General features: G+C 43.7%; 2 protein-coding genes across 2 annotated transcripts in view; both read left to right on the forward strand.

The window, feature by feature from the left end:
- hm13 (histocompatibility (minor) 13) overlaps window positions 1-2,496 on the forward strand; it is a 13,598-nt gene extending 11,102 nt beyond the window's left edge. Inside the window, exon 10 of the mRNA XM_079226409.1 lies at window positions 1,880-2,496. Within this exon, the coding sequence (XP_079082535.1) occupies window positions 1,880-1,949 (70 nt within the window). The 3' untranslated portion in view covers window positions 1,950-2,496. The remainder of the gene's footprint in view (window positions 1-1,879) is intronic.
- A 3,781-nt stretch (window positions 2,497-6,277) lies between these two features.
- On the forward strand, window positions 6,278-11,564 carry mrgbp (MRG/MORF4L binding protein; the record flags this gene model as incomplete). Its single annotated transcript, XM_079226350.1, has 5 exons — window positions 6,278-6,419; window positions 8,169-8,290; window positions 10,609-10,690; window positions 11,134-11,208; window positions 11,302-11,564. 5 exons carry the CDS (start codon window positions 6,278-6,280, stop codon window positions 11,562-11,564), a joined length of 684 nt encoding a protein of 227 aa, XP_079082476.1.
- Between the last annotated feature and the right edge of the window lie 15,936 nt (window positions 11,565-27,500).

Here is a 27,500-nt window from a genome sequence, read left to right on the forward strand (position 1 = left end):
TCCTCTCTCTTCCTCTCTCCTCTCTCTCTCCTCCTCTCTCCTCTCTCTCTCCTCCTCTCTCATCCTCTCTCTTCCTCTCTCCTCTCTCATCCTCTCATCCTCTCTCCTCTCTCATCCTCTCTCCTCCTCTCTCATCCTCTCTCCTCTCTCTTCCTCTCTCTTCCTCTCTCATCCTCTCTCCTCCTCTCTCATCCTCTCTCCTCTCTCTCTCATCCTCTCTCCTCTCTCCTCCTCTCTCTTCCTCTCTCCTCTCTCTTCCTCTCTCTTCCTCTCTCATCCTCTCTCCTCTCTCTCTCCTCTCTCTCTCTTCCTCTCTCCTCTCTCTTCCTCTCTCTTCCTCTCTCATCCTCTCTCATCCTCTCTCCTCTCTCTCTCATCCTCTCTCATCCTCTCTCATCCTCTCTCCTCTCTCTCTCATCCTCTCTCCTCTCTCTTCCTCTCTCCTCTCTCTTCCTCTCTCATCCTCTCTCCTCTCTCTCTCCTCTCTCTCTCATCCTCTTTCCTCTCTCTTCCTCTCTCTTCCTCTCTCCTCTCTCTTCCTCTCTCATCCTCTCTCCCTCTTCCTCTCTCCTCTCTTCTCCTCTCCTCTCTTATCCTCTCTCCTCCTCTCTCTTTATCCTCACCTGTCCTCCATCTTTCTCTTCCTCCATCTCTTTCCATTCCTTCGTCTCTCTAATATTGTAGCAGCTCTTTAGCAGCTTTAAACTTTAGAGTTTAAGAAACAAACTTACACTTTCTTTCTTTCTCTCCTCTCTTTCCTTTTTGTTATCACCCTTCTTCCTCCTCCTCCTCTTCCCTTTGTTTGTCTCCTCCTCCTCCTCCTCTTTTATGTTTGCCTCCTCCTCCTCCTCCTCTTCCTCGCCGTGTCCCCCGTGGTTAGCTATGAGTCATCAGAGGAGCTCCTCCCCGGTTCTCCTCGGCTCACTTCCTTCCCGACCGTCAGCGGCTCGCCCGCCAGCCTGGCCGTCTCCATGGCAACAGGCTCCTCCCCCCGTCACCGACGTTTACAGCCCGCCCCCATGTAGAGGCCCCGCCCCTTTCTATACCCCCACCACACCCTCCTCCCTCACCTGGGCAGGTAATCAGCCCGGAGGAGCGATTGTCATGTAAATGTTTCACAATAAAAGTCTCCTTCAATCCACCGGGCTCTTATTTTGAAACCGACGCGGCGTTGAGTTAGTTAACGGCTAAATGCTAAATAAATGTGACCAAATGTATGAATCAGACGGAGAGTTATGAATAAATGTCTCTTTTTTTATATATATATATATATATAAAAAAAAGAGACATGGAGAACTTGGAACAGTCATGGAGTTTTAAAATGGTTATTTCCAGGCCTGGAAAAGTCCTTGAAATAAATAAAATCCTCAAAGTGTAGTAAAAGTCATATAAATGTGTTATATTCATGTGTTCATGTAAATGTGTTATATTCATGTGTTCATGTCGTTCATTTACGCTGAGTTTGAAATAATGAATATGCTTTTAAAAGAAAGACTCAGAATATAAGCAGGCATACATACAAGCATCTATATAAATGTTTATTCTTTTAATCAAACTATTGTCTCATTCATTTGTGTCATTTAAGGTTTACTGTATGCTTTGTGTTCTCATTGTTAGTTTAAATACTACATTTACTCACTTCTTACTGTTTACACCCAGATTTCATGGAAAACGCAGGGTTCATAACATTCTGACCAGTGCATTTCATGACTTTTCACCAAATTTAAATATGGAAATATGGTTTAAAGTCATTGAAATTTGGGTTAGTCATGGAATCCATTGGTCAGAACGTGTCGACCCCTGTGTATAAGATTAAGCTATTTTACAATGTACTGTTTGTTTTCAGTGAATCTGATTCATTCATTCATTTGTTCCTCAGGTACGAGGAGACCCCTCCCGAGGGCACGGAGGTCAAAGAGGAGTCAGAAACAGAGAAAAAGGACCAATAGCATCCCACCCCCCAGTGCTCCTCCTCCCAGATAAATGTTTCCTCCAGCTGCCGTCACATGTCACTGAAGCCCCGCCCCTCCAGGGCGTTTGGAATTGAAGGCCGTTGCGTTCGTGCTTCTTCTCTCGGCTGCCGGACCTCGTCGCCCGCCGCCGGGTTCCATCTGTCCTGCGGTTTAACTTCCACGAAAACCAGAGCCGCTTCGTGAACCTGAACGCCTCGCAGAGAGCTTCTGGTTCAAGCCCTCGCTGGAGCGTCTGGGAAAGAAACCACCACACAACCTATGACGTTGCTAACGTCAGCGGCTAACGTTAGTGCGTAATGTTAGCCGACGACGTTAGCGTGTAACGTTAGCCCCTTTCATGACGAGGTTTCTGCTTTGCGTTTGGTTTGAACGCGTCTTTAGAGTCGAACTGTTTGATGGAGCGTTTGGTTTCGTCTTTAAAAAGCCCCAGAAGTTGAACTTGCACAGTAAAACAAGCGCTTCTTCAGTTTTCTTTGTGTTTTTAAAGCCTCAAAAACAAACTACCATCCTCCTCCTCCTTCTGTAAACCCTCCCCAGGTGCCCCATCCTCCTCCTCCTTCTGTAAACCCTCCCCAGGTGCCCCATCCTCCTCCTCCTCCTACTGTAAACCCTCCCCAGGTGTCTCCTCCTCCTCCTCCTCCTACTGTAAACCCTCCCCAGGTGTCTCCTCCTCCTCCTCCTACTGTATACCCTCCCCAGGTGCCCCATCCTCCTCCTCCTTCTGTAAACCCTCCCCAGGTGTCTCCTCCTCCTCCTCCTACTGTATACCCTCCCCAGGTGCCCCATCCTCCTCCTCCTCCTTCTGTAAACCCTCCCCAGGTGTCCCATCCTCCTCCTCCTTCTGTAAACCCTCCCCAGGTGTCCCATCCTCCTCCTCCTTCTGTAAACCCTCCCCAGGTGCCCCATCCTCCTCCTCCTTCTGTAAACCCTCCCCAGGTGTCTCCTCCTCCTCCTCCTACTGTAAACCCTCCCCAGGTGCCCCATCCTCCTCCTCCTCCTACTGTAAACCCTCCCCAGGTGTCTCCTCCTCCTCCTCCTACTGTAAACCCTCCCCAGGTGCCCCATCCTCCTCCTCCTCCTACTGTAAACCCTCCCCAGGTGCCCCATCCTCCTCCTCCTCCTACTGTAAACCCTCCCCAGGTGTCTCCTCCTCCTCCTCCTACTGTAAACCCTCCCCAGGTGCCCCATCCTCCTCCTCCTACTGTAAACCCTCCCCAGGTGTCTCATCCTCCTCCTCCTACTGTAAACCCTCCCCAGGTGTCTCCTCCTCCTCCTCCTACTGTAAACCCTCCCCAGGTGTCTCATCCTCCTCCTCCTACTGTAAACCCTCCCCAGGTGTCTCCTCCTCCTCCTCCTACTGTAAACCCTCCCCAGGTGCCCCATCCTCCTCCCCAGGTGCCCCATCCTCCTCTCCGGTCCATCCTTCCTCGGTTCCTTCGGTTCTCCCGGTTTCTTGAGGTCCATTCTGCCTTCTGCTTTCAGTGTTTTCAGTGTCGTTTCTCTTTTGTTTGATGGTTTCTTGTTGAAGTTCAGGATGTTAAGAGGAGGAATGGATTGTACACGGTTGTTTGTTTACGCATCTCGATACTGAATGAAGCTGAATCTTATTAGTTTACTAGAAAGCCTTGAAGTCAAACACCTTTTGACAAATGAACTAAACATTTTCTCAATAAAACGCCGTTCTGTGACCACATTTTCCATAATGCATCGTACATTTCTTAAGGGGGTTTTGAGTGCATGTTTTCTTTCTTTCACCAAGTCAGAATTTCAAAATAAAAGGCCAAATTCCAATGGCAAAAGTTGTCATTCTTTTTCGTTTTTACTTTAGCACATTTATATTAATTCAACAGGTTTTTTTTATGGCCTTTTGGTCGGTGATCAAGTCTGACCAAATGAAAACATAAAATATCTTTGTTTTCTGGGATACTGAGAAGCGGAAAGCCGTCTGGACGTGTTCCGCCTTGTTGTTCTCGATGTTGATCCTCGTTGCTTTAAGAGATGCACAGTTTTGTATTTTGATGTAAATCATGAAAACAAATGAAAGTCTGTTCAGTCGCCCTCATCGTTTTAACGTACCTGAAATGTTTATTTGTTTTTTTCTTTCTCTGGTAGAATTTGTGCAGGAGGTCGTTTTTACGGCTCCGACTGTATTTTATTTGCAATAAACTTTGTTGGTGTTTTGATCACCGTATAAGAAGCATAACTCTGAGTCCGTCTGGTTGTTTCCATCTTCAGTCACCGGCACAACTCAAATGTTTAGTGTTGGCTTCAGTTGTTTGTTTACTTTGAGAATATTCAGTTGTTTGTTTAAAGTAAACAGAGCTTTGAGAATAACAGAGGAGCTTGAACAGATCCCTGAGGAACTCCTCCAAAGAATAGCTTTAATAACTTCATCTCAATCTCATGCAAATTCATGTATAATTGTGGTATTTACTTTACTATAACACTTTACTTTCTCCAATGTCAATATAAAACATGTAAGTCTCTTTAAACTTGTAAAATATGTTTTAAAAAACAAATGCAAAAGATCAAACAGCCAAGAAGTTTGTGAATGTGGAGTCTCGAGGTCATATTTATGATGTTAAAGATCCAGACAGTGCCAACATACAATCATAACACTCAATGCATTGTTTACTTACATTGTTATGCTAATTTACATTTAGTCAGATTTCAGTGTTGACCTTTTGAGTAGTGATGGCGAGATGAAGCTTCCTGAAGCGTTGAAGCTTTCCATCCAATCGGTTCGCTCATGGGCCGACGCTTCATGGAGCTTCATCTGCTCTACTGCGCCACCAAGTGGACAATACATGTAAAACAAGCAGAGTGATCATAACACCATGACACCATGGCTTTGTGTGTGAAGCTTTAAATGGAATAAATTATGTTTGTGACGCCAATACATCAATTATTAACTTATTAATATTGTGTCTATCTTTATGATGTAATGGCGGGGTCAAAAACACATTGGGAGAGGGTTGTGATTGTGATGTGACTGTGGGTCGGTGGTTAGAATATCTGACTTTCAGTCAGAGGATCGGTGTTTCAAGCCTCAGCTCCGCTTGTTGATGTGTCCAATTTTTTAAGTAAAAATAAGAACTTTTCCACAGTGCTGGGCTTTTTGAGACTATTTCACCTGCTTTATAAAATACCCTTTCACAGGCACACATGAAGCTGTACAGAGAGGAAGGGGAAATCCATTGAGTTTCGCTGCCTCTTATATTTCAAATCGCACGGCAAACCCACGAACCATTTTCTGAATCAGTCACGTGGAACGACGGCTCAGAGGCTTCCAACGTCACCGACACGAGCCTCGATACGCTTCACCTAAATCTACCTGGTTACTGGACACGAAAGGACACATCACTACTTTTGACATTGGACTTTTATTTTGAAAACAGACTAAAAGTAAAACATTGGTACATTTTTGGCGGCCATTTCGCACATTGTTTTATTCTTTTTCTAAATATCATGTGATGAGACACCAGGTACCTGTACTCCTCCATGTGATGAGACACCAACTGTGTATATACTATATATATATATATATTAATATATATATATATATATATATATATATATATATATATATATATATTAATGGAAACGTAATATTCAAAATTCAACAAAGAAGTCAAAACTAGTATATTGCACGCATTTATTTTAAAGTAATGTGATCAGAACACGATAACAGGCCCTCTGGAGCAACAGCAAGTGAACAACTGCATATGAATCAGTTTTCTTTTTTTTTATGAACAGGTACTGTTTTCATGTTTATGTTTTACAAATACAAATATACATATGGAAACTTAATATTGGCAGTCTTTTGGCATCTACAAACTTTGTTATAAAATAAATATATATATGTATTATATATATATATATATATATATATATATATATATATATATATATATATATATATATATATATATATTGCTTTGTCCTTTTGTTTACTACTTAGTTTATTTACTTAAATATTTAGTAGTTTGCCATCAACAAACTTTTGCATGTTTATGCTATAAAAACAATATATATATATATATATATATATATATATATATATATATATATATATATATATTTCTTTAATTTTATATATATATTTTGATGCCAAAATTAAGTTTCCAGATTTCTGTACGAAATAACCTTTTATTCTGAAAAACAAAATGATTCCCCGGATGTTTGGGCTCGTGTTCCGGCTTCCGGTTTCCGGTTCGTCCTGGGGGCGGAGCCTCTCAGAGTTCTCAGCGGCGGAGCCTGTTAGCCTCCTGCTGCCTGTTAGCCTGTTAGCTTCCTGCTGGAGAATGGGCGAAGCAGACGTGACGCTGAACCAACCCGACGAGAAGCCCCCGGACCCCGGCCTGCTGCCCGGGGACGAGTCGGTGGTCTGGAGCCACGAGGTGGAGGTCTGTCTGTTCCACGCGATGATCGGACACAAGCCCGTCGGTGAGCAGCGGCTAGCGGGCCGAGCGCGGCTCAAGCTGGGGGGCGCGGACCCTGGGAGGGTCCACAACACGCACGCACGCACGCGCGCACACACACGCACGCACACACACACACACACACACACACACACACACACGCGCGGACACTGGTGTTTAATGGAGATGTTTACCGTGACGTCATTTAGTTTAAAGGAACAACAACAACAACAACAACAACAGGCGTTACTTAAAACACAAGAAGTACCAAAGTACTCTGATGCTTTACTTCAGTAAAAGTACAAATACCTCAAGTCCTGACTTTAAAGTTACTTGAGTAAAAGTATTGTCGGCTAAATGTACTTATGTATCAAAATGTACAACATGTACTTGAATACTTTAATGTACTTTAAGGATTAAAGTAAAAGTACTTAGAATACAGAATGTGTTCTTTTCAAGGTTTTGTTGTTATATATTCTGTTTAGAAGAGTATTTAACTGTCGTAGTTTGTCCCCAATTGTACATCATACTGTGTGTACTACTAGGTGTATTAGTATACTAGTATAAGTATGTATATACTAGTATAAGTATGTATTTATTCATGTGACAAAGAGCGAGTAACTAAAACTGGAAAAAAGTACAATAAGTCTTCGTGAGATGGAGTATTAGAAGTTCCTCAACTCCTCTCCTCGCTCCTCCTTTCCTCTCTCAATCTCTTTCCTCTCTCCTCTCCTCTCTCCTCCTCTCTCTCTCTCCTCCCTCTCTCCTCCTCTGTGGTCTCAGGTGACTCAGCACAGTGGCGGGCCGTGTGTTTTCTACCTGGGCCTTCAGAGCGTGTGATATAGTTTACATGAACATGACAGGACGCTGCGTCGTTAACGGACAATGCATGTAGTTCACCAACAAGAACACCTCATGTAGTTCTGTAGACGAGGGTTATCTGGTGCCTGTACTTCACTTTATTAATAACACAACCTTTTATTCTCGTTCCACACTTCAATGCAACATTTCCTCTCCTTCCGGTTGTCCCTTCACAATAAAAGCCCCAGAAACGTACATCAGAACACTGCTTCATAGAGCGCTGGTCAAGTACTCGATATGAAAGCTTACAGCTGTAACAGAACATGACAAAACAATCCAACAGAACCTGACAAAACAATCCAACAGAACCTGACAAAACAATCCAACAGAACATGACAAAACAATCCAACAGAACCTGACAAAACAATCCAACAGAACATGACAACACAATCCAACAGAACCTGACAAAACAATCCAACAGAACATGACAAAACAATCCAACAGAACCTGACAAAACAATCCAACAGAACATGACAAAACAATCCAACAGAACATGACAAAACAATCCAACAGAACCTGACAAAACAATCCAACAGAACATGACAAAACAATCCAACAGAACATGACAAAACAATCCAACAGAACCTGACAAAACAATCCAACAGAACATGACAACACAATCCAACAGAACCTGACAAAACAATCCAACAGAACCTGACAAAACAATCCAACAGAACATGACAAAACAATCCAACAGAACATGACAAAACAATCCAACAGAACCTGACAAAACAATCCAACAGAACATGACAAAACAATCCAACAGAACCTGACAAAACAATCCAACAGAACATGACAACACAATCCAACAGAACATGACAAAACAGGCCACTGCTCGATCATGACGTCATAGTTTCTGTGTGTAGTGTGTAGTGTGTGTGTAGTGTGTGAGTGTAACGTCTCTTCTCTTCAGGAGTGAACCGCCACTTCCACATGATCTGCATCAGAGACAAGTTCAGCCAGAACATCGGGCGCCAGGTTTCCTCCTCCGTCATCTGGGATCACCTGGGGACGATGTACGACATGCAGGCTCTGGTGAGGACACACACACACACACACACACACACACACACACACACACACACACACACACACACACACACACAGAGGAGGATCCCTCTCCCCGGATGGACAGAAGAATAGATGTCATGTGACCAGAATGAACAACGTAACAGAGATACAGCACATTACAGGAATATGACAGAAATTATTCATATAAGGAGTAGTAGGCATGGTCCATGATCCAGATAACTACGATCCATGAAGCAGAGGGAGGTAGAGAGGAGGGGCATCAGCAGGGCCATGGCAGGAGGCAGGAGGCAGGAGACAGCAGGTAGGAGGTAGGAGGCAGGAGGTAGGAGGCAGGAGGAGGTGACAGGAGGTAGGAGGCAGGAGGTAGGAGGCAGGAGGCAGGAGGAGGTGACAGGAGGTAGGAGGCAGGAGGTAGGAGGCTGGAGGAGGTGACAGGAGGTAGGAGGCAGGACCGGTTCCAGGCAGCCACATAGAAACTTGAGGCGAGAAAGCACAGAGACTCCCAGAAAGAAGTAGAGTTATAATGTGCATTGAATAGACAATAATTTATCCAGAAGGAGAGCAGAGGAGACGAGGAGAGGAGGAGAGGAGGAGCGAAAGAAGAATAAGAGGAGAGGAGAAGAAGAAGAGGAGCTCAGTGTATCCTAAGATGTCCCCCAGTAGTCTAGGCCTATATCAGTATATCTGGGGGCTGGACCAGGTATACCTGAGCCAGCCCTAACTATAAGCCTGAAACAGCCCTAACTATAAGCCTGAAACAGCCCTAACTATAAGCCTGAAACAGCCCTAACTATAAGCCTGAAACAGCCCTAACTATAAGCCTGAAACAGCCCTAACTATAAGCCTGAAACAGCCCTAACTATAAGCCTGAAACAGCCCTAACTATAAACCTGAAACAGCCCTAACTATAAACCTGAAACAGTCCTAACTATAAACCTGAAACAGCCCTAACTATAAGCCTGAAACAGCCCTAACTATAAGCCTGAAACAGCCCTAACTATAAGCCTGAAACAGCCCTAACTATAAGCCTGAAACAGCCCTAACTATAAACCTGAAACAGCCCTAACTATAAACCTGAAACAGTCCTAACTATAAGCGCTATCAAAGAGGAAAGTGTTAAGTCTACTCTTAAATGAGGTGACTGCCCCCCGGACTGAAAGTGGAAGCTGATTCCACAGAAGAGGAGGGTTAGGGTGATCTCTCTTCCGCATCCTCGTTAGTACACGAGCTGCAGCATTCTGGATCAGTTGGAGAGATCCAAGGGATTTACCGGAGCAGCCTGATAATACGGAGTTACAGTAATCCAGTCTTGAGGTAACAAATGCGTGGATCAATGTTTCTGCATCGCGTTGAGACAGGATGTGCCGGATCTTTGAGATGTTCCGTAGGTGAAAAAAGGCGGTCCTTGAGATCTGTTTCACGTGAGAGCCAAAGGACAGGTCCTGATCAAAAATAACTCTGAGATTCCTTACGGTGGTGGTAGATACCAGAGCGATGCCATCCAGAGAAACCATATCATCAGATACTTGATTTCTGAGGTTTTCTGGTCCGAGTAAAATAACTTCAGACTTTTACCCGAGTTCAGCAGCAGGAAGTTGCAGGTCATCCAGGTTTTGATGTCTTTAAGACACGCTTGAAGTTTGGCGACCTGGTGGATTTCATCTGGCTTGATCCACAGATATAGTTGAGTATCATCGGCATAACAGTGAAGTTTATGGAGTGTTTTCTGATTATATTGCCTAAAGGAAGCATATATAAGGTGAATAGAATTGGTCCAAGCACAGAACCTTGTGGAACTCCATGACGAACACCAGTGGTCATCGAGGCCTCATCGTTTACAAATACAAACTGAGATCATCTGATAAATATGACTTAAACCAGCTTAGTGCTGTACCTTTAATACCAATCAACTGGTCTAGTCTCTGTAATAAGATGTCATGGTCAATGGTGTCAAACGCTGCACTAAGGTCTAACAAGACCAGAACAGAAACAAGTCCTTTATCAGCACTAAGGTCTAACAAGACCAGACCAGAGACAAGTCCTTTATCAGCACTAAGGTCTAACAAGACCAGACCAGAGACAAGTCCTTTATCAGCACTAAGGTCTAACAAGACCAGAGACAAGTCCCCTATCTGATGCAACTAGAAGGTCATTAGTAATTATCACTAGTGTCTCTGTGCTATGATGCTTTCTAAATCCTGACTGTGTGTGTGTGTGTGTGTGTGTGTGTGTGTGTGTGTGTGTGTGTGTGTGTGTGTGTGTGTGCATATGTGTGTGTGTGTGTGCATATGTGTGTGTGTGTGTATGTGTGTGTGACGCAGCACGAGTCGGAGATCCTGCCGTTTCCAAACACAGAGAAGAGCTTCTCTCTGCCTGATGACATCATCCAGGAGGTGAAAGAAGGTGAGACATGTTAACGCTGCATTCTCTCGCTTGACCACCAGGGGGTGACTCCTCTGGTTGTATAGAAGTCTATGCTTCATGTGTTAAAGCTGCATTCTCTCAGACTCCTCTGGTTGTATAGAAGTCTATGCTGCATTCTCTCAGACTCCTCTGGTTGTATAGAAGTCTATGCTGCATGTGTTAAAGCTGCATTCTCTCTCCTGACCACCAGGGGGTGACTCCTCTGGTTGTATAGAAGTCTATGCTTCATGTGTTAAAGCTGCATTCTCTCAGACTCCTCTGGTTGTATAGAAGTCTATGCTGCATTCTCTCAGACTCCTCTGGTTGTATAGAAGTCTATGCTGCATTCTCTCAGACTCCTCTGGTTGTATAGAAGTCTATGCTGCATTCTCTCAGACTCCTCTGGTTGTATAGAAGTCGTAACAGTCTCTCTTGTTGTTTAGGGAAGCTGGGCTCGGAGGAGGAGACCAAAGAGGAGTTCCGGATGGAGAGAGAACCTCCAGCGACGCATGAAGAAGGTACTTGTACACACTCAAAGTATTTCTAACAGATTTCAGGCTCAAGGTTTAGTTCTGAAGTATTTCAACGCTTTGACGTCTGTTCGTCTCCAGGCAGCAACTCGTCGGTGAAGATGTCGGAGCGAACGAGCAGCAGCCGGGACAAGGAGAGAGAGCGGGACAAGGACAAGGGAGCGAGTGAAGGAGGAGCGGCGGGAGGAGGGGGAGGAGGAGTGGGAGTAGGAGGAGGAGGAGGAGGAGGAGGGGGAGGGGGAGGTAAGGAGGCGGAGAAGAGGAAGAGGAGTCGAGCGGCCGAGAAGCTTCTGTCGTCCTCCAACCCGGCGAGTCCTGGAGGAGCCAAGAGGAGACGCACCTGAGAGAGAGGGAGGGAGGGAGGGAGGGAGGGAGAGAGACAGAGAGACAGAGAGAGAGGGAGGGAGGGAGGGAGGGAGAGAGACAGAGAGAGAGAGAGAGGGAGAGGGAGAGGGAGGGGGAGGGAGAGGGAGGGAGAGAGAGAGAGAGAGGGAGGGAGGGAGGGGGAGAGAGAGGGGCTGCAGTCAGTGACAGAAAAAAGTGAAGAAGAAGAATCTGCCGTCACGGAAATCCAACCTGCGAGCTGCAACCGAGGAAGAGGAGGAAGAGGAGGAGGAGGAGGAGGAAGATGAGGAGGAAGAGGAGCAGCTTCACTGCAGCCGCGTGATGCTGAGTGATTTCTTTCACTCCGTTGTTGTTGTTGTTGTTTTTAATTTCTTTTTAAGACTTTTCTCACAAACAAAGAGTTTTTTTTATTCCGCTCATTCTTCCTCCCGGTCAAAACCAGACGCCTACATTACCCACAATGCAACTCGGCCCACGGGGATTTGTGTGAGACGCAGCGGATCAGAGTCGTCAAAGCTTTTAGAGCCGATTCTGTTTTTCATGTCGTCAATATTAATTATTGATCACGGATTGATCAATAATTAACAGATTTAGATCCATTTATTGTTTTATAAAAATAGGTGAAAACATCTGGATGGATTCATGTTTCTCACCAACGCTTCATTTCACTAGATTATAGATCAATAACGCTCCGTTACTTCTCTACTCGTTTCTTTACTTCTCTTGTAAAGATCCCGTCTCGAAACGCCGGCAGCTGATTGGCTGCTGGTTCACGGGAGGTTCTGACAGGGTTTAAGTTCCGCCCACTGCGTCATGGGACGACACGGTCGGTTTGGTAGCTTCCGCTCGCGTTTGGTAGCTTCCGCTCGCGTTTGCTAGCTTCCGCGTTTGGTAGCTTCCCACTTTGTAGCTTCTGTCCGCGTTTGATAGCTTCCCGTTTGGTAGCTTCCGCTCGCGTTTGGTAGCTTCCGCGTTTGGTAGCTTCCGCTCGCGTTTGGTAGCTTCCGTGCGCATTTGTTAGCTTCCGCATTTGGTAGCTTCCGTGCGCGTTTGGTAGCTTCCGTGCGCGTTTGGTAGCTTCCGCTCGCGTTTGGTAGCTTCCGCATTTGGTAGCTTCCGTGCGCGTTTGGTAGCTTCCGTGCGCGTTTGTTAGCTTCCGTGCGCGTTTGGTAGCTTCCGTGCGCGTTTGATAGCTTCCCATTTGTTAGCTTCCGCGCGCGTCGGGTAGCTTTCGCACGTTCGGTAGCTTCCGCGCGCGTTCGGTAGCTTCCGCGCGCGTTCGGTAGTTTCCGCGCGCGTTCGGTAGCTTCCGTGCGCGTCCGGTACCTTCCGCGCGTGTCCGGTAGCTTCCGCGCGCGTCCGGTAGCTTCCGCGCGCGTCCGGTACCTTCCGCGCGCGTCCGGTAGCTTCCGTGCGCGTCCGGTACCTTCCGCGCGCGTCCGGTACCTTCCGTGCGCGTCCGGTAGCTTCCGCGCGTCCGGTAGCTTCCGCGCGTCCGGTAGCTTCCGCGCGTCCGGTAGCTTCCGCGCGCGGAAGCTACCGGACGCGCGGAACAGTTTGGTAGCTTCCGCGTTTGGTAGCTTCCGCGTTTGGTAGCTTCCGCGTTTGGTAGCTTTCGCGTTTGGTAGCTTCCGCGTTAAGAAATGACGGTATCGGCAAAAAGACGTCTTTTGGTTTCACGGGAGACTCTAACGACGGTCTCCGTGGTGGAAGTCCCTCCTCGGCGACGTCACCACGCTGTGCGACTCGAGTGACATCACTTGAGGACGTCAATCTAAACCCCTCCCTAAACACGGCGGTTTACATCCTGGTACTCTGCTGTCTCTGTGGCTCCTCCCACCTGAGCGCGTGAAATGAAACTCTGAAACCCGTGTTTTTTTATAGCCGGCGGGTGTTTGACCTTCTTGCGCGTTGAAGGTCGTTTTGAAGTCGTTGCTGTTTTTTTATTAGCTTTTTTTTTCTTTCTTTTTTAATCGTTCGACTCGTTTAATGCAATAAATCTCCGCTTGTCCTATTTTTATTTTGTATTCCTACGGAATGGATTTTGTACGTTTTTATTTTTCTTCTCGTCTCGTGCCGGCCGTCACATGACCTGAGTCTCAAACAGGAAGTGATCGGTTTCATCTTCAGACCGCAACAATAAAACGTTTTTTTTCTTTTTTTCATTGTTAATTTATTGATGTTTGAGGCTGTTGGTTTCATTAAAGATGAACTCGGATCAGTTTCGTCTCCTCTCGTTCCTCAACAGACAAAACCTGGAAAGTAACGCAGTACATTGACTCTTTTGAGGTACTTTATACTTCTATAAGTACTTCACTATATGTATCTGACCGCTCAATAGAAAACAACCAAACAAAGAGGATGTGTTGATTTACTAAATAAACGTTATAAAGTAATTAAGATGACTGCATTAATGTATACATGACAGTAACACAATAATTAATAAGTTGGCTCTTCTGTACAGAGAACTTTGAGGACACGATGATCTAAATATTTCTGTTAAATTTAAAATAAAAGACTTTTACTATTTTCAACTTGTTTTCATGTTCTCTTGTTTTTTTTATCAGTAGAAGATTTGTCCACAAACAGGAAGAAATATTATGAAAGGAGGTAAAATATCACTGCAGAGGAAACGAAAGAAATAAAGTGATTCATTCTGGATGCAAAATTGCATTAATTATTATTATTAATTATTAACATACTTAATCTATTTTCTGTGTTGAGTTTTATTTTTGTTATATTTTTCTAAATTATGTGAATTTCGTCATAAACATTTCTCTTTATTTCCTATCATCCAGGGGTTCATTTAAATCTAATCATGTTCTTGTCCTCAGACAATTATTAATATATAACAATTCATTATTCTCATTATTTTGTCTTCATTCAGAAGTTCAGGTTTTCTGATCTTCAGGATATTTTAGTTTATTACATTTATTGATAAGAGAATAAGAAGTTAACAAAACAGATCAGTATGTTACATGTTGCCCAGTGGACCTTTATTGTGAAGGCTGCAGTGCGTCCATGTGGCCGCTGGGGGGCGCTGTCCTCCTCCTCTTCATCACCAGACCTCTTCATCACCAGACGCTTTATTGGCAAACTAAGTATTTTGTATTTTATTTATTTCACATTAATCAATATGTATACAAATATTATAGTTTTTTTATGAACGTGTGCCGTAAACTGCAAATCAGATCCAACAGGATTGAAATATTCCTATTTTAAATTTTAAAGGACGCTTCAAACAGTTTGACCTCAGGGCTCCCACAAAGTAAACGAGGAGAAAGAAGTAAAGGATGAAGAGGAGGAGGAGGAGGAGAAGCTTAGCTTAGCCGGACGAGTGTCACTCAGAGTGTGAGCTGTCAGTCTGACTGAGAGGGAAACGACCACCGAGTGTGAGAACGAGCGGCAGAGCTGCTCATGAATATCCATGAATATTCATCGACCGCCAAGAGTTCCCAGCACATCGTGTGTGTGTGTGTGTGTGTGTGTGTGTGTGTGTGTGTGTGTGTGTGTGTTACACATTAACCATACCAACAGGGGACGTGTGTTAGGGCCACCGTGCTTTACATCCTTTAAAAGTCTGGTTCAAGACGCGAGGGACTTCACACTCAGCAGCGCCCCCTGCAGGCTGAGCAGACACTAACGTGGGATCTGAAAAGTTGTTCATAAAATATTAAACTATTAAGGAACAAATGTCCTTAAACATGTTTTATCTTTTTGGTGAAAATATAAATGAACTTTAGTGGACGCACATTGTCTTGTCAATAATAATAATAATAATAATAATAATAATAATAATAAAAATAATAATAATAATAATAATAATAATAATAATAATAATAATAATTGCTTTCATGTTGTAAAGAAAAGACTTGACATTCAAATTGTTTCATTTTTGTTTATTCTAAATGATTTGAAATATTGGTCCAACCTTTAACAGTCTAGAATACAGCTCCACTGTTGGTGTGTGTGTGTGTGTGTGTGTGTGTGTGTGTGTGTGTGTGTGTGTGTGTTTTCACAGCGCTGCCTCTACCATGTTTATTCATAAATCATCTCATGTTTATTCATACTGGATTATGTAAACAAGTAAGTAGGTGTATTCACACACACACACACACACACACACACACACACACACACACACACACACACACACACACACACACACACACACTGGTCCTTCTGGTCAACCATTAAACACACATCTGTGAGTGTGTACACTGTGTGTGTGTGTGTGTGACCCTGGTTGATGACAGCCACACTCACAATGTGGGGACTCGGCTCGTCGGAGGTTTTCGGGTGAAGATGAAGGAGTTCCTGGTGAAGGTTCATGTTGAGGACTAAATACACAAAGCAAGTTCTCTGCTGGCAAAATATACATTTTTCTTTGTGTTGTTTTCAACAAACTGAAGGGGAAAAAAATGAAGAAGAAGAAGAAGAAGAAGAAGAAGAAGAAGAAGAAGAAGAAGAAGAAGAAGAAGGAGAAGGAGAAGAAGAAGAAGAAGAAGAAGAAGAAGAAGAAGAAGAAGAAGGTGGTGAGTGGAGATGAAAAGAGGAGCTGGAGAACCTGAGTGTGATGGAACGTCTGGAGTCATGAATTATTCTCCCGGTAAGTTTCCTCAGGGACATCAACAGATTCACTGAGGACTTCATATTCCAGTCAGGACATCACAGAGCGTCAGAGACAGCTGACCTCTGACCTCCAGCAGCTGATCACCAGCATAGACTTCTATACAACCAGAGAAGCATAGGCTCCTCTTTACAGGATGAGCGGGTGTCCAGCAGCTTCCTGTATAGCAGCAGCTTTACAGTTAGTGTGGTTGTGGTGACTCTCCCTTAAAGGCACACATACATATTACATCATGTTGCATTTAGCAGAGGCTGCTTCCACAGAGGGTTGTGGTAACTGGGCCGACATGTGCTTTAGAGTGACGGGTCACTGAACTCATCACCAGTGAGCCTTCATGTGCAACACAAGCATTTTAATGTCATATAGATATCGTCTAAATATCTATTTCCATGAACGAAGAAGAAGAGACGGAAAGACCAATGTAATCTTTCTCTCCATCTTTTTCACACTTGGAAGACAAAAATATGACCAAATATAATAATCAGACGTTTTAGAACTGACTTCAGCATCAGTTGCTTTCGTCAGGACTCAGGAATATGACATGAGTCCATATTCTCTCTCTTTTTGCTCCTTTTTGGTCTCCTCCGTCTCCTTCATGGACAAACGGCTTTAAACCCAAAACGAAGACAGAAAAGAACCGGGGTCTCTTTGAGGAGATGATTCTCCTTCACATTAAAAACATATGTGCAGCTTTAAATATCGTAAAGGATTCTGAATGTGGCTGCTGTCTGAATCCAGACCCGCTCAGACGGGACCAGGTCTTCAGCTGCAGGACCGGGTCTTCAGAGACAGGACCAGGTCTTCAGAGACAGGACCGGGTCTTCAGAGACAGGACCAGGTCTTCAAAGACAGGACCGGGTCTTCAGAGACAGGACCAGGTCTTCAGAGACAGGACCAGGTCTTCAAAGACAGGACCAGGTCTTCAAAGACAGGACCGGGTCTTCAGAGACAGGACCAGGTCTTCAGAGACAGGACCAGGTCTTCAGAGAGAGGACCAGGTCTTCAGAGACAGGACCGGGTCTTCAGAGACAGGACCAGGTCTTCAGAGACAGGACCAGGTCTTCAGAGACAGGACCGGGTCTTCAGAGACAGGACCAGGTCTTCAGAGACAGGACCGGGTCTTCAGAGACAGGACCGGGTCTTCAGCTGCAGGACCGGGTCTTCAGAGACAGGACCAGGTCTTCAGCTGTGAGATGTAGACGTCAGTTTGTAAAAAAACAAAGAGACACACACACACACACACACACACACACACACACACACACACACACACACACACACACACACACACACACACACACACACACACACACACACACAAAGCGCTATGTGCCAGAAGTCATTTGTTTGTTTTTAAGCAGCTAAACTCTCTTTTATCTGCTGATAATAGAAAGATTAGCATCTCAAAACCACAAAAGGGCTTTTTAATCAAACCTCAGGCTCACACACACACACACACACACACACACACACACACACACACACACACACACACACACACACACTGCGGGTCCCAGGCCTCCTGTTGTGTAGCATACGATGATGATCGTGTGTGTGTTCGCGCACAAGCTGGTGGTTAACACACTAATGAGTCAAACTGTGTGTGTGTGTGTGTGTGTGTGTGTGTGTGTGTGGTGTAGCAGAGATGCTAATGAGTAGAGCAGCTTTAGGAGCTGAGGACTCAATCTTCTCCACTTTGACTCTGAACATTTGACGAGTTCATTTCTGAAATTCTATCTTTAGAGATCGTCGTCTCTAAAGTCCAGAAGTCCAGATATCCACGTTCCTTTAAAGCCACCAGGACGGACTTTCATGTTGTGGTGGTTCTAGCGCCCCCTGTGGACTAAAGAGGTAGTGTTGGTTCTAGCGCCCCCTGTGGACTAAAGAGGTAGTGTTGGTTCTGGTGCCCCCTGTGGACTAAAGAGGTAGTGTTGGTTCTGGTGCCCCCTGTGGACTAAAGAGGTAGTGTTGGTTCTGGTGCCCCCTGTGGACTAAAGAGGTAGTGTTGGTTCTAGCGCCCCCTGTGGACTAAAGAGGTAGTGTTGGTTCTGGTGCCCCCTGTGGACTAAAGAGGTAGTGTTGGTTCTAGCGCCCCCTGTGGACTAAAGAGGTTGTGTTGGTTCTGGTGCCCCCTGTGGACTAAAGAGGTAGTGTTGGTTCTGGTGCCCCCTGTGGACTAAAGAGGTAGTGTTGGTTCTGGTGCCCCCTGTGGACTAAAGAGGTAGTGTTGGTTCTAGCGCCCCCTGTGGACTAAAGAGGTAGTGTTGGTTCTAGCGCCCCCTGTGGACTAAAGAGGTAGTGTTGGTTCTGGTGCCCCCTGTGGACTAAAGAGGTAGTGTTGGTTCTGGTGCCCCCTGTGGACTAAAGAGGTAGTGTTGGTTCTAGCACCCCCTGTGGACTAAAGAGGTAGTGTTGGTTCTAGCGCCCCCTGTGGACTAAAGAGGTAGTGTTGGTTCTAGCGCCCCCTGTGGACTAAAGAGGTAGTGTTGGTTCTGGTGCCCCCTGTGGACTAAAGAGGTAGTGTTGGTTCTGGCGCCCCCTGTGGACTAAAGAGGTAGTGTTGGTTCTGGTGCCCCCTGTGGACTAAAGAGGTAGTGTTGGTTCTGGCGCCCCCTGTGGACTAAAGAGGTAGTGTTGGTTCTGGTGCCCCCTGTGGACTAAAGAGGTACTGTTGGTTCTGGCCTGCATCAATGAGTGTGTGTGTGTGTGTGTGTGTGTGTGTGTGTGTGTGTGTGTGTGTGTGTGTGTGTGTGTGTGTGTGTGTGTGGATTTGTTTGGTTGTTTTGTTTTTGTTTGTGTGTTCAAAGTAACTCATTCATTATTCAAACTACTCTCTCTCTCTCTCTCTCTCTCTCTCTCTCTCTCTGTCTCTCTCTCTCTCTCTCTGTCTCTCTCTCTCTGTCTCTCTTCACAGTAAATTTGATTTCCTGAGCTCTGATTAGTTTGTGTTGTAATTGAGTTTGCTGATGATACATTTTACCCACAATGCAACATCAACTGACTTTAAATGACATTATATGGAGTTATGATGTCCAACGAGACAAAGAGACAGAGTTAAGGTTACATCTTTTATTCTGGTAGATTAGTTTGTTCCTGTCACGACTGGGTGTGAGAGCCAGAGACTCAGGAGCAGAGAAACAGGCAGGAGGTCAGGTGGAGGTCAACATCAAAAAGGTATTTCAGTATAGTCACAAAGATAAAGATAAAGATAAAGACTGCTACGGGAAACAAACACGAGAACACTGACAACTACAGACATGGAAGAAGACAATCCTGCAACCGACAAAGGAAGACTCAGACTAAATACACAGAGGAAGACTCAGACTAAATACACAGACTAAATACTCAGACTAAATACACAGAGGAAGACTCAGACTAAATACACAGACTAAATACTCAGACTAAATACACAGAGGAAGACACAGACTATATACACAGACTAAATACTCAGACTAAATACAAAGAGGAAGACTCAGACTAAATACACAGAGGAAGACACAGACTATATACACAGAGGAAGACTCAGACTAAATACTCAGACTCAATACACAGAGGAAGACTCAGACTAAATACTCAGACTAAATACACAGAGGAAGACTCAGACTAAATACACAGAAGAAGACTCAGACTAAATACACAGACTAAATACTCAGACTAAATACACAGAGGAAGACTCAGACTAAATACACAGAGGAAGACTCAGACTAAATACACAGAGGAAGACTCAGACTAAATACACAGAGGAAGACTCAGCCCAGTCCCAGTCTCCACCTTAAGGACTCAGATGTTGAGGCCCTGTGAAGTCCTTGAGGGTTTGGTTCTGTCCCATTGTCACATCGTAGAGGGTTTAAATCTCTCAGACATGTTGACCCTTTATGATCCCTTTTCACAGCTGATCACAGTTGTTCACAGCCGATCACAGCCGATCACAGCCGATCACATGTGATCATCTGATCATCTGATCGAGGTGGTCGCTTCACGTGGCGCTCCAGAGGAAAGGACGTCTCATGTCTCTTAAAACATACTTCCTCGTGTCCTCTCTCCTCCTAGACGTGGGATGCACCCTCCGTCTTCCCCTCTCCCACACTAATTAGTCTCATTAGCAGCTGTCTCCCTCCCTAATAATCCTCTTAATCAGAACTGAATCTCCATTGAGTCATCAGGTCTCTGTGTTGTCATGGTGACCCCGTCTTTTACCATTGTCACCCCCGCCTGATTGAGGCCGAGGTGGTAACTCCTAGCAACAGGTTGTCAGAGGGGCGGGTGATGTATCTTTGTGTGTGTGTGTGTGTGTGTGTGTTTTTTCCTTTTTGTTCTTGACCCTTTTGCCTTGGGACCAGAACCAGAACCTGTGACTCTGTTCTCTGGAGCTTCAACACGTTCTCAAGTTAGTTTTTATTTTGTTGTTTCTGTTGTTCATGAACTGACGGATGTTTACCACATTTATTTTATATTTGTATTCTTTATTTGTAAGCAATTCAGAAGAGATGAAAATAAAAGTTATTTATTTATGTTCAACCAGAAATAAAGATAAAATAAAGTGTTTTTGTAATATTAGTAAACATACAGCAAGAACAATAAAAAATTACTTATACTAAAATAATACATTTAAATCGTCACAAAAATAACAAACATGATTCATGTGACTGATTTTAAATTGTACTTCTGTGTTTTGTTCTTGCAGGTAAAGTACTCAGTACCTTCACTGGTGTTTACTATCTAGCTACACACAAACACGCAAACAACCAACCAAACCAAACCAACTTACACCAAACCAAACCAAACCAACCAAACCAACCAACCAACCAACCAACCAAACCAACCAAACCAAACCAACCAACCAAACCAACCAAACCAAACCAACCAAACCAAACCAAACCACACCAAACCAAACCAAACCACACCAAACCACACCAAACCACACCAAACCACACCAAACCACACCAAACCAAACCACACCAAACCACACCAAACCATCAAACCACACCAAACCACACCAAACCACACCAACCAACCAACCAAACCAACCAAACTAACTAAACCAACTAAACCAAACCACACCAAACCAACCAAACCACAACAAACTAACCAAACCACAACAAACTAACCAAACCACAACAAACCAACCAAACCACAACAAACTAACCAAACCAACCAAACCAAACCACACCAAACCACACCGAACCACACCAAACCAACCAAACCACAATAAACTAACCAAACTAACCAAACCAACCAGACGAAACCAACCAAACCAACCAAACCACAACAAACTAACAAACCACAACAAACTAACCAAACCAACGAAACCACACCAAACCACACCAAACCAACCAAACCACAACAAACTAACCAAACAAACCAAACTAACCAAGCCAACCAGACCAAACCAACCAAACCACACCAAACCAACCAAACCACAACAAACTAACAAACCACAACAAACTAACCAAACCAACCAAACCAAACCACACCAAACCACACCAAACCAACCAAACCACAACAAACTAACCAAACTAACCAAACTAACCAAACCAACCAGACCAAACCACACCAAACCAACCAAACCAACCAAACCAACCAAACCAACCAAACCACAACAAACTAACCAACCAAACCAAACCAACCAAACCAACCAAACCAACCAAACCACAACAAACCAACCAAAACACTACAAACCAACCAAACCAAACCAACCAACCAACCACACCAAACCACACCAAACCACACCAAACCAACCAAACAACAACAAACCAACCAACACAACCAACCAACCAACCAACCCAACCAAACCAACCAACCAACCAACCAACCAAACCAACCAAACCAACCAACCAACCAAAACCAAACCAACTTGCACCAAACCAACCAAACCATCAAACAAAACCAACCAAACCACCAAACCACCCACCAAACAAACAAACAAACCCACCAAACCATCCTCACCAACCAACCGAATCCAACCAACCAAGCACCAAAGCAACCACAAAACAAACAAACCAATCCATCAAACCAACCACCAAACCAACCCTACCAACATAGCAAACCAACCAACAAACAAATAAACAAACCCATCAAACCAACCAACAAACAAGCAAACCAACCAACCAAACCCATCAAACCAACCAAACCAACCAACCAAACCACAACAAACCAACCATCCAACCAACCAACCACACCAAACCACACCAAACCAACCAAACCAACCAACCAACCAACCACACCAAACCACACCAAACCAACCAAACCAACCAACCAAACCAACCAACCAAACCAAACCAACCGACCAACCAACCAACCAACCAAACCAAACCAACCAACCAAACCAACCAAACCAACCAAACCAACCAACCAACCAACCAACCAACCAACCAACCAACCAAACCAAACCAACCAATCAACCAACCAAACCAACCAAACCAACCAACCAACCAACCAACCAAAACCAAACCAACTTACACCAAACCAACCCAACCATCAAACAAAACCAACCAAACCATCAAACAAAACCAACCAACCCCACCAACCCAACCAAACCACACCAACCAAACCACCAAACCAACCAACCAACCACCAAACCACCCACCAAACAAACAAACAAACCCACCAAACCATCCTCACCAACCAACCGAACCCAACCAACCAAGCACCAAAGCAACCACAAAACAAACAAACCAACCCATCAAACCAACCACCAAACCAACCCACCCTACCAACATAGCAAACCAACCAACAAACAAATAAACAAACCCATCAAACCAACCAACAAACAAGCAAACCAACCAACCAAACCCCATCAAACCAACCAACCAAACCCATCAAACCAACCACCAAACCCATTAAACCAACCAACCAAACCCATCAAACCAACCAACCAAACCCATTAAACCAACCAACCAAACCCATCAAAGCAACCACAAAACAAACAAACCAACCCATCAAACCAACCACCAAACCAACCCACCCTACCAACATAGCAAACCAACCAACAAACAAATAAACAAACCCATCAAACCAACCAACAAACAAGCAAACCAACCAACCAAACCCATCAAACCAACCAACCAAACCCATCAAACCAACCACCAAACCCATTAAACCAACCAACCAAACCCATCAAACCAACCAACCAAACCCATTAAACCAACCAACCAAACCCATCAAACCAACCAACCAAACCCATCAAACCAACCAACCAAACCCATCAAAGCAACCACAAAACAAACAAACCAACCCATCAAACCAACCACCAAACCAACCCACCCTACCAACATAGCAAACCAACCAACAAACAAATAAACAAACCCATCAAACCAACCAACAAACAAGCAAACCAACCAACCAAACCCATCAAACCAACCAACCAAACCCATCAAACCAACCACCAAACCCATTAAACCAACCAACCAAACCCATCAAACCAACCAACCAAACCCATTAAACCAACCAACCAAACCCATCAAACCAACCAACCAAACCCATCAAACCAACCACCAAACCCATTAAACCAACCAACCAAACCCATTAAACCAACCAACCAAACCAATTAAACCAACCAACCAAACCCATCAAACCAACCAACCAAACCAACCCACAAACAAGCAAACCAACCAACCAAACCCATCAAACCAACCACCAAACAAGCAAACCAACTAAACCAACCACCAAACCAACAAACTCGTACGTGGAGGTTAAACACTGATTACAAAGATTTGTTGTTGTATTGATTTTGTCTGTCTGTGGCGAGTCAACAGCGTGATGCGTTCAGGGTCAGACGTGCTCGGTACGAGACGCAACAGATGGATCTGGATGAATATTGATTTTTCTCCTGAAAGTCTCTCGTGCGTGAAGGAAATCCTTGTGTCCTTGTTCAATAGAGACTTGTCTTGTGTGTGTGTGTGTGTGTGTGTGTGTGTGTGTGTGTGTGTGTGTGTGCGTGTGTGTGTGTGTGTGTGTGTGTGTGTGTGTGTGTGTGTGTGTGAGAGTGTGCGTGTGTGTGCGTGTGTGTGTGTTTGGTAGATTAACTTGTCACCAGTTGATTGCTTCCTGTCTATTAATCTCGTGTTTAGTGGTTTGTTGCCGCGCAGGACGCTCACGCTGAAGAACATTTCATACAAACTGATAGTTTTGGAGGAAAACAGAATTATGTAACGCAGCTCATTTGTTTTTCTTTTTTAAGTTTTACCATATTTTTGGAGGATTTGAAGGATAAAGGAGGAGAAAGAAATCCACAGTGAGTTAACTAAACGTTTGTATAATTTAAATCTGTGTATCAGATTTAAATTATATTTTGTTTGAAAAACGTTGCACCTGTTTGTTTTCGACATTTAAACTTTTCTGTAGAACTTGAAAGAAATGTGGAGAAATGTGATATAAAAGAAAATGAAAAGAACATAAATAATAATTATACAATTTACTGTATGAATGAGCAAATATATACTAAAAGAAAAGCCAGAATAATTTTGACATTAGTATTCATCATTTTTATTAGCAGATAACGGTGTTAGAATTTAACTCAGTATATTTGGTAAACTACTTACGTTTCGTTAACTTTGTAATTGTACTAAATCTCAGAGGTAAATATATTTCAGAGTTATTTTAGAGATTCAGAATATTAAAATAAAATATAATCAACTAATGAATGATGATTAAACTACCAGCAGTATATAAATGAATTACAATGACCTCCACCTTTAAAGTAATGAACACATTAATGCAAAATATCAAGTTAAATGCGTCAGTGTTGGGAAAATGTATCGGCTAATTTTAAGTCCTTCATCACCCAAATCAATCAGATTATATTTATTTAAATGTGCCTGCTGGCAGTAGTATACAAATTCATATATACTTATGAGGATATATGTACTGTATGTGCGTATGTATCATGTACTATTTATGTGTATATACATGTATGTGTAGATTACCATATAACTAGGAGTTTGAATATGTATATGGGCGGATCAGCATCTATGTATTATTCATAATCAGAAATTCAATCAATTGAAGCAGTGAAAAGAAATTGTGTGTAATTCTCTGTAGTCTTACCATGAGTCCACCTTAATCATGTTCTACAATAATGATATGTATCATGTACTAATAACATGGTGTACTAATAACACTGTCCATAAGTTTCTTAAGCGCTAAATCAACTTAAGAACAGCGCGGCATGCAGCGGGAGATAGTCTGTGCATTCAGTTTGTGAGACGGCAATGCTCAGCTGGGTATGTGGTGTTCAATGTACGGCTCCAGAAGGTCCGGTAAATACATTATTCCTTGTCGGCAGAATCGGTAGCACTTGTACAGGAAGTCATCATGATGTGAGCTCATACACGAAGTCATGATGATGTGAGCTCATACAGGAAGTCATGATGATGTGAGCTCATACAGGAAGTCATGATGATGTGAGCTCATACAGGAAGTCATCATGATGTGAGCTCATACAGGAAGTCATGATGATGTGAGCTCATACAGGAAGTCATGATGATGTGAGCTCATACAGGAAGTCATCATGATGTGAGCTCATACAGGAAGTCATCATGATGTGAGCTCATACAGGAAGTCATCATGATGTGAGCTCATACAGGAAGTCATCATGATGTGAGCTCATACAGGAAGTCATCATGATGTGAGCTCATACAGGAAGTCATCATGATGTGAGCTCATACAGGAAGTCATCATGATGTGAGCTCATACAGGAAGTCATCATGATGTGAGCTCATACAGGAAGTCATCATGATGTGAGCTCATACAGGAAGTCATGATGATGTGAGCTCATACAGGAAGTCATGATGATGTGAGCTCATACAGGAAGTCATCATGATGTGAGCTCATACAGGAAGTCATGATGATGTGAGCTCATACAGGAAGTCATGATGATGTGAGCTCATACAGGAAGTCATCATCATGATGTGAGCTCATACAGGAAGTCATCATCATGATGTGAGCTCATACAGGAAGTCATCATCATGATGTGAGCTCATACAGGAAGTCATCATGATGTGATAACGGATCTTGGCGATCTGGAAGAACTCTCTCCCTATAAAACTAATATAACTAATATCGCTCCTTCATCAATGAGGAAGTGAGCTGCCCTTTTCTGTCTGGTGGGAGTGGCCAGTTTATCCAGTGAATTTCAGTTAGCCTGACCTGGAGCAGGTTAAGGGATTTGGTTGTGTTGCTATGGTGATTTATCTAAACTTGCTTCGAGGAACCGAAAAGCCTGACCTACGTCATCTTATCCTGAAAGTTATCCACCTAACTCAGTTACAGGTATGAGGAATAGGGCCCTGGACTCGGTCTGGAGGATCAGGTCTTCATGAAAGGCATGACTTAATACGTCTTCTTCAGAGAAAATCAAAAGAGAAAAATGTGATCAGAGCGAGAAAACCCTGAAACTGCATCGAGTTCAGAGGGTTAAGAACGCCTGTGTGTGTGTGTGTGTGTGTGTGTGTGTGTGTGTGTGTGTGTGTGTGTGTGTGTGTGTGTGTGTGTGTGTTGTGTGTGTGTGTCTAAGGTATTGATTAAAGAGAGAGCTGGCTGCAGTTATTAATATTTGAAGCCGGCGTCTAATGGAGGCCTTTGAAGCCGAGCGGTTTGAAGAACTCCGACTCCGAGACCGATAAAAACCAGTCAGCACCGTAAACAGATTTTATATATATATATATATATATATATATATATATATATATATATATATATATATATATATATATATATATATAGTATAACTACATCTGGATGTTTGTCTGAGGTTTAACTTCTGGAGGAGTTTTGGATTCTAACACTTAGTAAAGTCCTGTATGAGCTGATCTGGGACCAGGTTCTCCAGACAGACCGGTTACTGTGCAACCTTTGATCCTCTCTGTCCTCCATCCACTCAGATATTGATAAGGCAAGAGCCATTGCTGCTGGCTCCAAGTGTGTGTGTGTGTGTGTGTGTGTGTGTGTGTGTGTGTGTGTGTGTGTGTGTGATACTCCCTCCTGCTGTATTGGTTCATTCCAGCCTCTTCAGGTTCACTCTTTAAAAGAAAAAAACAACATCTATTATTAAAAAAAGACTGGAGAAAACTGCTTTGTTGCAAAAGTCAGACACACAGAAGCATATTACACATTAAGTGTATCAGACATTGTTCAACACATAAAGAAACACTTCATCCTTCAGTTTATCACTAACATTCATCATCATCACATAAAGGAACACTTCATCCTTCAGTTTATCACTAACATTCATCATCACATAAACACTTCATCCTTCAGTTTATCACTAACATTCATCATCACATAAACACTTCATCCTTCAGTTTAT

This window comes from Taurulus bubalis (genome assembly GCF_910589615.1).
Source record: "Taurulus bubalis genome assembly, chromosome: 11".
Lineage (NCBI taxonomy): Eukaryota > Metazoa > Chordata > Actinopteri > Perciformes > Cottidae > Taurulus > Taurulus bubalis.